The sequence below is a fragment of the Xiphias gladius genome, chromosome 19, assembly GCF_016859285.1.
Source record: "Xiphias gladius isolate SHS-SW01 ecotype Sanya breed wild chromosome 19, ASM1685928v1, whole genome shotgun sequence".
Lineage (NCBI taxonomy): Eukaryota > Metazoa > Chordata > Actinopteri > Istiophoriformes > Xiphiidae > Xiphias > Xiphias gladius.
Genome location: NC_053418.1, coordinates 10919006 through 10932261, shown reverse-complemented (window position 1 = coordinate 10932261; position 13256 = coordinate 10919006). Strand labels below are relative to the sequence as shown.

Below are 13256 nucleotides of genomic sequence, written 5' to 3'. Positions count from 1 at the left end.
CTCAAGTGAATTGCACCTTGCATTGACAAAAATTGTGTTGAGAACAATAAGAATCTAACTGTGAAGAACCAACCTTTGCATCCTGTTTGATGATATGTCCTGTGTTTGATCGTCAGACATGAAACAATACGAACACATTGAACAGTAAAACAGGCACTTGAAAGGGACAATATTGTCAAAGACTGGGGACATATTGAGTGACAGCTTCTTAGCTTTTGCTGTCTTGCTGGGCAGCAAGATGATGTATCCTCACTTTGTCTCAGATGTGAGTATCCTGTGATTGTGCCAGTTGTAACCTTAACATCACAAGTGTACCTTAATGGAAATGTGGACTGATTGTTGAGTCATGGTGTGCAATAGAAAAGACATTATCAATGCATCAGTGGAAAACATCTTTATTTCTAACAATACAGAAGCTTCGTATGTCATACTTGCGCAATCAAAGGCCTTTGGCTGTGATGGAAAACGTGCTGGTATCCTTATTTGCATTTTACCTGAGAATACAGATGCAATCTGTGTTAGATTTTAATTTTACCATGTCAACCATTACAGTCATTATGGACTGTTGAAATTTAATTGATGTAATAAAAAGTCTGGAAAAATCTGCTGGAAAAAAATGCTTAAGTAGTCCACAGATGATGTAAAATGAGTGGAAAGGTATGCTACTGTCATTCTGAATATACTTTTCTCCTGCCTCAATTCCACACATACAAAAGATAAAGAGAAAAAAGCTTGAAGTAGTAGTGTTTTATTCATCTTTATGTAAATCCAGTCATTTACGGTTGCCTTAACAAATCAGGAATCAAGTGTGTCAACATCTAGCAGAGAAGAAAGTGCATATGGGGATTACAAAAGAACAGAAACAGAACAAAATTAGGCAGAGGAAGAAACTCTCCATCGGTTAAAGTCTACAAATTCTGACAAGGGTAAAATGAAGGTGTTTTTAATTGTCTATTTTAATGGTTTTTAAAAGTCTCTATATGCTGTAGAAAGTTTACAGTTCTACTCAAACCCAAAGCTCAGTAGGCTGTTGTTCATATCTGAGTGACAGTGTGTAGAGACTGAGCCCAGAACCGGTTCACACCATAGAAAAATACCCTGGTTGTTTGCAGTTTTAACTGTACATTAATGAGTCTGAATAGAATAGATGAAAAATGATCAAGTCTCACCTACCAACTTCTACTGGCCCCGGTTATTGGCCCAAGCCAGTTTTTTTATTTACATCCTACACCACTAAGAAAGATAAATCCCTCATTGTATTGCTACATAGCTAATGTTACAAGTAAATGCTCAAAACCAATATTAGGCTAAGTAAATCATACACAGTATTTATTTATATATATGTATATACTGTATCAGATCAAATAAATTCTGGGTCGATTACAGGTTACTAATGGGATGGCAATTACTAACCACTTAAGGCAACATTTCCTCTTACCTGTCATCAAAGTGGTTATGGTTTATATTCTGTTAACATGACCCAGGATCTTTGGGTGAAGGCAACTTCTATTTCAAGCATTGTTTAATTCTTTCTGTAATGACTCAAGGTGATGCTTTGTCAACGGTAAATCTATGTATCGCAATAAAAGCAGCACGGATCCCAAGTCATACTGATGTTAATTTCATCTTCACATCATAAGTACTCCATGTCCAGCTGAAAAAATAAGGTAAGGTTCTCAATGTAAACATGCACTTTTAGAATATAATCAGTGCTGTTTTCCTGTCCTAAATCTGCCAGAGTTTTGACTGATTCTGGCCTGAATCTTTCTTCTGTACCACGACAATGTGCATATTGAGTCACAGCAAAAAGCTATGTCCTTCAAATGTAGCCTAGTCAACCATCTCAATGTATATGAGTCTAAAAATGCCTTTTAACACTGTACTGAACATCCAAGAAACAATTAAAGTTGTAATTGGACAAAATAGACATCACAAATTTCTAAAAAATGAGGTCGGAGGCCTTGGCGGTTCAGTTGTTTTCTGGACCGAAGTGGTCAGATGTTGCCTCTAGATCTCCAAGTCTCTGCTGTGTCTTGTGCGATCTCACTGAAGCAGTTGAGTCCAGTTTGGAGGAAGTAAACACCTCAGTGGACTGACATGGGCACAGTGCTCTGGAACAACGGTTCCAGTTGGGGCAACAAACCTTTATTAATCTATTTTCATTCAAAATAATTCTATTCAGAACCTCACTGAATGTCCTTTGTTTTAATGACGTGTTTTTTGTTTGGATCTTTTTCACGTGCTCAAGACCAGACCGCACCCTCCTCATGCATTTTTACCTCCTCTCCATCCAGTGTGACGCGGAGAACTTAAAATGTATGAGGCTTAATACTCTAAAAGCTGTGTAACACTCTTTTATTGTAAAAATCAAATAACACCTGTTAGTGGACTGCTTTGCACCAAAACAAACTAGTCACTCAAGGTTCTGGTCAAAGAGAGTACATTATATTGTTGGATGTAATCTGACTTGTAGCCAATGATAATGAGGACTGCAACCTTTGATTGGTAGGTGTATAACATCTGGTTTGATTATACAACACTGGGAGGCCCACATTTTACTTAAATTTTTAATTTGCTTCAAACGACCCATTTGATGGACTGGACCTCTGTCTGTGAGTGTGCAGCTACATGTTCACATGCATGTTTTAACAGTGGATGAGAAGCAAACATGATTGAGCTGCAAATATTGTGTGTGTCTGTACATAAAAAAAGGACTCTGTGTAGCTGTGTGTGTGTGTGTGTGCGCGTGTGTGTGTGTGTGTGTGTGTGTGCGTGTGTGCGTGTGTGATCCAGCAGTAGCTACGAGGTGTTCGATGTGTTGGGGCTCCAGCCCATTTGATAAGCTCTCTCCAGGGTTCTCTTGCAGTCCTGCATCACTGTGCTGAACACAATGTGAGGGTACTGGACCACCAGCCTCTCCACCGTCTCCTCGTTCACCTGCAAAATGCACACACAAAGACAAATACTGTTAATATAATGACCAAATGATCAATTTTACCTACATGACAATACATTTAACATTTCCTATGATGACTCAGAAAGCTATGTCTTTCGATGAAGATCACGTGATATGGCCGAAAGCTCAGAAACAAGTGAGTAAGTGGACGTTGGAAACAAAATCTATAGTCTTTGTGCAATGCAAAAATATATGTTTGCAGGCTTCAGCTGTATGAGTTGATCAAACCAAATGGGTATCTCTTGAAGTTAGTGTCGATTTAATGTAGAATTCCCTCTCTCCGTTACCCCGGGGAGTTTTTCCACATTGAGCTGCAGTAGAGGGATACTAGCGGAAAGATTGGTTGTTTGAACTTCTGATTAGAGGTAATTGGTTATTGTAGCTATTGTTAATTTCTAAACATTTATTAAAAATGCAATATACTGTCAGCAAATTTAGGTAGGTGAAAGATTCATAATATCGGTAATTAGGTCCATGGTCCAGCTCTACATTGGCATACTGAGCATATCATAATTTGTGTAAGTCAACCAATCAAGCACTATATTTCAGAATCATTCACTCAGTATCAGAACAGATTTACAAGGAGTCCTGGGTAGATACATGATACAAGAGGCAATCAGCCTAAAACCATGTAAATGTGACAGAACTAGTGCTTTAGATCTAATAAATACGGATTTTTAAATGACTTAATTTAAATTGAGTAATTTAAAAATCTGTCAACCTTCTCTGCATCGCCCCATGATGCCTTATTAAGATAATCAGAAATGCAGATTGAATTGTTAGTGCCCTGTCAAAATGGCAGTGTACTAGACTAATATGAAGGATAGGCAATTTCTTAAAAGCATTCAGTGTATGCACATATGCATACATACACACGCAACTGGACTATGGCAATGGGTTCAGCATCAGAGGACAGCTGAGCTCACTGGGCTAATGAGGCCTTCATGTTCTCAGAGGACTATAAGGACAAGCAGCTAATGGCCTCTCCAGCACTTCTTTGCCAGTCTCAGTCAGACCATCACTGAGAGCCAAGAGTGAGAAAGCCTGGGAATCTGACAAAGAGCAGAGGCAGAGTAACCCTGGAGACCTTGAGGGGTTAACCGCAACCCACCCAGAACCAACCCCCGCCCACCCGCGAGTATGACACTTTCCAGGGGAAATGATGTATAAACACTCACACACATGTTGAGCACACAGTCATTCGTTGTTGCCAAAGCAGTGACAAAGTGTTTCACAGTTTTTTCCTGAGTTCATTGCTTGAGAGCGCTTTGGTTTTTGCTTTTTCTGGAAGAAAAGTCTTGCATGTTGAGAGTTCCTTGGCTCTTGCTCAGGTTATGATCTGTTTTGGTTGTCATTTTCTGTCTAATTCTGTCTTTCTCTACACTGAACACAATTTCTTTAAGTGGTGGGTATCAGCAATTTGTTGTTAAGTAGAGAAATTGAGAAAACAAATGGACAGACAGACAAAAAGAGAGTCAGAATATAACCAGCAGGATCCAAGTGAAATAAGTGTGCTTGAGCGAACAGACCACCGATGCCTCTGGTCATGGAAGGAAGATGGAAACTGCACAGAACCAGGGAATCCAATAAGACTAAAAGGCAACAACAGCGAGCTGGAATTTGGGTTCTTGATGCCAACACAAAGAAGCTTAACAGACTCTTTCAGAATACCATTAATACAGAAAAAATTAAATAAAATCAAGACCACAGGGTCAAGTATTTTTTATTTTCATCTGTTTCTTGTTTTTCTGATGAGACGCTAAGAGGAAATTCCGAGAATAAGTACCAAAACAGTCCTGCATCAGTTCTCCCTCCAGTCAGGGCTGAAGAGAAACACAACAGAGACTGGAAGAAAGCTTTTAAATTTGAACTAATACTCTGACGCCACAACCGTTGGAAAGGTGCAATAAATAAGAGTGGAAATGACAAAATTCCGGCAACACTTTCAGTGCTGTGTTCAAAGATTAATTAGTAAAGATAAAACAGTGTTTCAAGAAACTGCCTTTAAGAATTCACATTATTATTATGAGATAATCTGAGCATTCCAACTGCCAGATAGTTTTACAAAAAAAGCCACTCCAATCCATCTTTTACTGAAAAGATCAAACTAAACAAGTGAAGCAATAATGTTGACTATACTGGCATAAAACAGCAGACCTTTTGGAAATTTAATCCTGAAGGTTTATTCACAAAGGGCATGAAAGAGAATATCAAATATATATATAATATATAATATCAAGAGAATAACAATCAAATAAGTCCTGCATATGTTCTAAATCTCTGCACATTTTTCTACAGATTTCACGAGATGCACTGGCTGGGTAAAAAGTAACCCATGGAATGCTTTTTATGGGGAACATTAAGTGCGTTTCCATCCACCTGTTTTTTATGTGCATTCTGGATTGAATAAAAAAACCTGAGTAGAAATTCTGGAAATTCAAGAAAAAAAGTGTAAATATCACAAAAAATTTTTTTAGACTTGGCTGAAGTGGAAAAGTTGGTGTATTGATAAAAACAAAACGTGACTTATTACATGAAGTATGTGACTTGAGCCTCCACTTAAGAGATAAAAAATGCCAAATGTCAAAAGACAAATGCCATCCACTTCTGCAGTGGTTTAACGGCACTGACTGAGAATTAGCACCACCAGCTGTTTATCTTGATTAACCAACTCCTAAAATGTACATAGCAGTCGTGGATGGAAATGTGCATAATTCAAATTTTCTTTTTCCCTTATGGGATTTGACCTGGGTGTCTGATCTCACTACTAACTTGAATCATGAATTGAGAACTTTTCATTGACTGTCTCTTGAATCCTTTTCAACAATTTTGCAACTGGCTCCAAAAAGTGATCATTAGCTTTCATGTGATGTTGGATCACCCTCGTATGTAGTTTTTCTTTTTTTGTTAATTATATTTGGGGGAAATTTAATGCCTTTATCAGGCAGCGGTAGTGGAGATGACAAGAAGCGAAGGACAGAGATATGCAACAAAGGTGCCTGGCCAGATCTGAACCGGGGACGTTGCGTTTCATGGTCAGTGTCTTAAGCTCTAAGGCACAGGTGTGAACCAACACCTGTTTATTCCAGACAAACATCTGCGGTTTGCCTACAAAGATGGCTGCATGTTGCCGTCACAGAGGACCAACGCAGGAGCAGAAGAGCATCTTACCCAAGGCCTCCAAAAGCTGCTACTACAGAGAGGAGTTAAGTTTGTTTTGACATATGGCTGAGCTTCATTAGCAGATAAAATGACAAACCCCTGATTGCTTTCATAAAGTATTATGCTATATTCTTGAAGAGAGAATAAAAGATCCCCCAGCTCGTTAATCAGGGCTTAATTACAATTAAAACTGATCTAAAGAATAGACCTGTCAAACTGATGGGAGGCCATTACATTCATTAATGCTAATTTAGTGGAGCTCTACTTGCTGAGCAAACACAGCACACACAAAATGGCTCCCAATCAAAATGCCGAATCATTTCCTAATTGCTGGTTGTCACATCGCTACATGTTTATTTGCAACAACATCACATTGACAGAAATCATGAAAAGACTAAAAAATGCTGACCTGTGCTGCTCTTGTTGATAATACTGTATGTGCAGAAAAAAAACTTGCATAAGATTAGTCTTTCTATGTTTTTGTTTAAGTTTGTTTAAGTTGAAATGTAATTACCGTCACATACAACAGGTGTCAAATGATTGGAATTCAAACATGTTATTATGGCAGGGGCAAAAGCCAAACAAGATTGAAGAAAAACAAAGGATTCTGCTAGCCATCAAATCCGAGCCTGTACATATTTTAACTCCTTGTACAGAGTTTATTTTAATTAACTGGCATCTTTAAAACAACTTATTGCTGGATGACAGAAAAACTTGTTGACGGAGGAATTTATACATCATAGCCTCCATTAACTCTCTTTCACTGCACTCGCCTGACAACCAGAGTTACTGTGTGTCTTTTCAGGCCTAAAAACACCAGCTCCACTGTGAAAGAAATCCTCTCCTAGTCAGTTCCTGGAGTTCACAGATACAATCCTCTTTCCAGAACAAGGCTATGTGCCGTTTGCATGGCTCTGTGGTATGCTGAATGAGATGTGATGACATCAACAAACCTGCTTGGTATTTGCAGCTCAGAACTGCTGTTAGACATGAAGGTCAGACCAAATGCTGTGGGTAACTTGCTGGCAGGGAGTGGAGTCCTCTGGTTACAACAGTTGTGCCACTGACTTCTTCAAACCAGTGATTCAGCTGTTTCTTCCTAGAGTGAAATTTTGTTACTGGGCAAAACTGCTTAGCAATATTTGTTGCTAAGCAACATATACTTAAAAATGCAATCAAAAAGCACTGGGGGCTCTTGTGACTGCAATGTTGCTATAGATATATGGCTCTGACAGGGAGTTTTTCTCCTCTTTTACCCCATACAGTCCTGATACGGCGTACTGTACTGTACAACTCCTCCTCCAAACCTGCTGCCAAGTCTGTAGAAGAGCCATATGATAGAGCAGATCTCTACCCACTGATGATTCTAATCTTTGAGAATCTGGGAGCGCAGCCACAGCTATCTAGAGCAAGGCCTATACTTATGATATTTTCCCCCATTTTAACTTCAAAGATGATGTCCTGTAGATCTGAGCGCGGTGTAATGCATGCTGACGGGTAATGTGCCGTTGTCAGGGCTTACAAACGGGCGAGAGAGGGATGAAGGGAAAACAAAAAAGATGTATGTCTGATATTCCGTTCAGCAAAAAGCACCTTTTATTTGAAACATGCTGTACAGTAAAAATGAATAGTTTATAGGGTTGTGTGTGTGTGAGCGCCTGCTGTCAACTGCTCCTCTGCTTTTGCAATGTGTCGGCTGAAAGTAAGTGACGGCAAGTCCCCGAGTTGACCTCTGTTCTCTCTTGGAGTGCTCTTATGTGCTCTCTTTCATAACAGTGAGACCTTTTTTAAGACTAATCCTCTGATGCAAATGCACTCTATCACCACGTAAAATATACATTTACCGCAAATGCTGGGCCTTCCCCTAGTAAGCAGCACAGTAAAACGCATCGTAAAGATGACTTATGATGCAGCAGTTCACATTCTCAGTGGGAAAAAGAAGAACAGGGCCGTAAATCGATAATCAGATACACAAACACGAAGATGCATATCATATTAGACCGGCGTGGTGAGAACACCCTCTGAGTGCTCCTAGCAATCAAGGGAGGGAAATGGAATAAAGAGCGAGGGAGAGCGTTTAGGAAATAGAAAACTAAAAAAATATGGCCTCCGCTCCTTCTGAATATATCAAAACCCACTGAGTGCTGTATTGTGCATAGCAACAATGACCCTGAAAAAAAAAAGCAATAAAACACTGACTACTGATATTGAACAACTTCAGAACTGAATATAAATGAATGTGCATGTAGATATCAGAAAACAAAGACATATTCAGTGGTCTTATATGACTAAAAGTGATTTTTATAAAAGAAAAATGGTTGTATCTCTTTTTATTTCCTCTATGCTTTCGTTAAATTCAGCACAGGTCTGCAGAGTTCTTTCTTTTTTCTTCTTCCTTCTCTCATTTTCTTTGGCCATGTTGCAGCCATTGCCAGTGGCCAGGCCCATAAAGAGAGACAAATACTCCCCGTTCCCTGTCTATTCCCATGTAGAGAGTGTATCAGTCAACCCGTAAATACATTTAGGGTAAATGTTTAAAAAGCCTGTTTAGGCAGCAGAAGAATGCAGTGCATCAGGTCTTAGTAAAAGGCAGCTTAAATAAGCCTGGATTTAAACAGGCCAGATTTATAGCATTCTTTAAACTGCTCAGAGGAAAAGCTCCAGTTGTAAAGTTTCTGAACGAGTGACTGGACAATTGAAAGATAGTTCTTCGTTTGTGATGAGAAGGAGAGGAAGGAGGGGCAAGATGAATTGATGGAAAATAGAGAAATTAGCAAAGAAGAGTACTTTAGAAATACAGACACAGAAAATAGGTTGCCACAAACTCATTCCCAAGGATTCAATATTTCTAAATGAACTATTGATGCATTGGCTGGGAAGCTTAAGGAATAGACTGCTCTTTACCGAGGAAAGCCTGAGCTCAAACATTCTGATTTAGTCTCAGAAAGCCAAGCGCCCCTCACAAAAATCTGTAGAGCATGGCTCTGAATGTGCTTTTAGAAACCAGGTCAGCCACTGCTTGCAACAACTAATGTCTGGTCCCACTCTCACAACCTCATCCCTGCACAATATCAGACAGCAGCAGAACTGAAAAGAAGGGTGTCAGTGCATACACTCACACAATCTCACACACACACACACACACACACACACACACACACACACACACACACACACACACACACACACTCAGAGGATGGGGGCTCAACTGAACAGGGTCAGAGAAAGAGGTTTCTGGAGGCCAGGTTTGTAAACCCCACACTCTATCACGCGTGACAAAGGTAACTAAAGGAATGTGTACAAGACTCAGCCCAATCTCTCTTTCTACACCAGCGTTTTTATCTGTGCAGACTGGAGGAAAACATTCCACAACTCAAGAGGCTTTGCACAATTTATTTGTTAGTCTTAGAAAAGAAAACACGGTAAAACACTATCACAGCTACATCTTATTAGGTAGAACTAAAATAAAGCTACTTCAGATGGGAGGTGTTGTGGTGACACAGTGAACTAACAAGCCCTTGAGTTTTGATGCGATTTGATATTGTCGTAGCAATCATGCTATACTTCTTTTGCATTTATTACTTTAAATTAATTGTTGCTATAATTATCTGGAATAAAGAAAAAAAAAATTGCCAGAATATGGGTGCAATTACAACTAACTTTTGTCTTCATAATAATATACAGTAAATTATATCATATTACATTAACTCTTGGTCCAAATTGCAGTATATTCGGTCTAATCGGTTCAGGTAGTATATTGTTCTGTTGCCGTGGGTCTTGGATCTGTGTGTCGATATAGTCTAATGGATCGAAGCAAACTTGCTGTTAGCTTTGATCAGATGGTTCTCCATAAGCATTGCTGGAAAAAATGAGGTTTTTCAGGCAGGACAGAGAGTGAACTGTGAAGTGGTTTGTTCAGGTTGGCTGCTTTTTGGCTTGGGCCTAATTAAACTGTGTGTGTATTTTGGACCAGGTCTGACTGCAGAGTCCCTTTCGGACCAGGTCTCTCTTTTCTTCTCCTTTTGTAAATTAATTTTGTGTATGTTGGGTTTAGGTGGGTTTTTTATGGGTGCATTTTGAAGTGGGCCTAAAATTTTTGACACACAAAGACCTCTACCTTCAGCTTTATCAGCATACAGTGATTATCAACTGTGATTGACAGCTAGATATAAAATTGTTTCCAAAGCAAATTAAGATATAATTTGATATAATTCTATTACTACCAAATTTTACATTTTACAGTTTCTAAGTTGATGAAACATTAAAACATTGAAAAAACAAAGATAAATAGAACTTACCACAGGGACTAGTTGGGGTCATATATTGTTGTCACTGGGAGTAAAATAAGATAATGACAGGCCTGTTGAATGCTCTGTAAACCAAGACCACTTCTTCGTCTTCAAACAGCAAAAAGCACAATGTGGTAAGGTGGGTGCACACACGCACACCACACACACACACACCTCCAGAAACTGCAGGAACAAATTCCAAAGCAGCTTACTGGAGGTCAGACACAAGCAGCATTTCTTAAAGATAATCACAACAGGGCCACTGTGCTTAATTTCTTTGCCTAACATGACTCCTTTGTTCTTCAGAATAAATAAGGAACAAGGACAACTTGACCCTGTCCTTTTAAAGAACACAATGATACAAAATTCATAGTGACTCATGGATTGTGGACTGGTTTAAGTTACAAGGCAGTGAGCAACACTCAGTGATCTCATTGGTAAGCCTAATGTGTGGACACCACCTGCTATAGAGTGATTATTCTGCATTATGGGTTAAATCTGAATAATCAAATGAGAGCACTGCAGTTACAGTCGAGCTCTTCAGTATTTAAAAGGTCAAAAGAATATGCACACAGCCTTTTGTTCTATCCCCCGTCAGTGCAAGCACAAATCTTGACAGCATGATTGATATGTATCCATGTTTTGAGAATTTAAACTCTTGGGTAAAAATTTTTTCCTTTTTCTAAAAACAGGTCATAGGAACACTATTTCTGGTTACACACTTTTCCTCTGCATAACCTATTCAGCAAAACTTATTCAAAGCTTTTACATCCACTGGCTACTCTGCTTCCAATCAATTGTAACACTGGACATCAATCAGAGGCTCATCGACCCCCCCAAAAAAATTTCCCAAGCTCGTCTGGATGTATTAAATTTGTACTGACATAGCATCCATTGAGGGAAGCTACATTGTCATTGGCATTATATAGCTAATTCATCATCAACACAGTAGGACACTGTGCCTGCAGGCTAAAAATGGGTTGTGACCACCTGCTGTCTCTCTCAATGACTGGGAGAAGGAAAAACCGTACTGAGCCAAACGTTAGTTATTGCCCAAAAAAATATCAGGATTGGCAAGTCTGAGTATCAAGGCCACACTGAGTCTTGTCTACTGTCTACCCATGACTCCATGAGATTATGTTGACCTCTGTCGTGATGAGTAAACGGCACTGGATGAGGGAAGAAGAGGAGGAGGGGGAAAAAGAGGGGAAGCTGTAAGATGAGATGGGGGCAACTTGAATGAACTAATTGAATGAACAAAAGATGAGAGAAGCGTCCAAAATTCAAACAACCTTGGCTGTCCTTGCTTACAGGAGGGTAAGGGAGGGAGAAACTGAGAAACAAAAAGAGGGAAGAGTGGTAAAAATAAAGTGAGGACAAGGTGGAGAGAAGGCAAAAAACAAAAAGGTTTGAGTGTGTATGAGTGTATGTGAACCAGGTGAGGTCAGGTTACGTGTGTGTGTGTGTGTGTGTGTGTGTGTGTGGTAGATTTTTGTTGAAGGGCAATTCTGAGATTCCCTTCAGATACTCAGTGAACTCTGTCGGTGTCTCACTTTATTTCACCCTCTCTCCTTCACTGTCCCTTTCTCCTGCCCTTTAGAAATAAGATGAAGGAATGATCAGGAGGCGGCCTCAGCTAAGACCGCCAATCAATACAGCTCTTCTGTGCGGGATGAGACTCAAAGATTACACTGAAAATCACAAATGGCAAATGACTCTTTTAAGTTACTTTTTTTTACTTTGAACATTCAAGTTGGACCAAAGCCTGGAAAACAGGAACCAGAGAACCTGCCTATCCTACACCTGATGCGCATGTAGTAACTTTCTCCTAATTCCCCTTCACTTTAGAAGCCTTTAAACTAAGGATCCCTGCTGTCACAATAACAACACTCATCAAAGAAAGTTTTGCTAAACTCCCAAACTCTCATTTCCTAAACAAGAGCTAAAATGCCTCCTAACTCTTCACCATACTTCATCTTTGTGTTCGACACTCCGAACCTCCGGGCCCTGAACAATTAGGCCCTTGTTTATGTCTGCAAATTGCTCTGCCATGTCTATCTGTGTATGGTCTCCAGCAGCTGGGTTCACCAGTGGAACGACCATACTGATGGGTACGTCTGCTCTTTTAACAAGGTCTTTCTGGTTGCTCTATCTGGGGGTGCAGCAGTCCTCTTACCTGTTCCCCAAATGGCTCTCTACTTCAGTACAGGTAACGGGAACACACTTTCAAAACTGCTTACACAAAACACTTTTTGAGGCCATTTGTGAAGGGAAAAACCGGCTTTGACTCTATTGTTTCCTTTTATTTAGTTTTATTTTCTCTTGGTTTCTGTCATTCATTAAATCTTTTTTTTCTTTTTTTCCCCTCAAGGCCACCTCTATTTTACCTCCCTCATCTCTTCCATTGCTATGATAACTCTTACTCTCTCCACTAGCTGTCCCTGTGGGGGCCGTGAGCAGTCAGTGTCATTATTTTCCTAGTCAGGCGTCGTGCTGACTATGAGTTTGCTTCCCTTTCTGTTTCACAACCTGGACTCCCCCTTTTGTTTTCACTCTAATGAAGTAGTGGAAAAGAAACAAAGAAAAAAATAAGGTAGATGAGAAGAAAAGAGAGTAGAGGGGGAAACTGAAAAAGATGAGGGTTAGGGGGAGAATGACAGAGAAAAAAGAGGGAATGGACCGGGGAAGAAAGAGGATAAGAGGAAAAGAGGAACATATGAGAAAGCTGTGAAAATGTTTCTAAAGAAAACATTCCACTGAGGCTGAATTAGATAAAAATCCCTAAAGTTATACATCAGCAGAGAACGAATGTTCACAGAGTAGCCAGGGGGGCACATTATAGAAAACAC

The 13256-nt window shown here is 39.7% G+C and overlaps 1 protein-coding gene across 1 annotated transcript in view; it reads right to left on the bottom strand.

The window, feature by feature from the left end:
- Positions 1-441: 441 nt before the first annotated feature.
- fbxl17 (F-box and leucine-rich repeat protein 17) overlaps positions 442-13256 on the bottom strand; it is a 223108-nt gene continuing 210293 nt past the window's right edge. Inside the window, exon 13 of the mRNA XM_040154669.1 lies at positions 442-2937. Within this exon, the coding sequence (XP_040010603.1) occupies positions 2800-2937 (138 nt within the window). The 3' untranslated portion in view covers positions 442-2799. The remainder of the gene's footprint in view (positions 2938-13256) is intronic.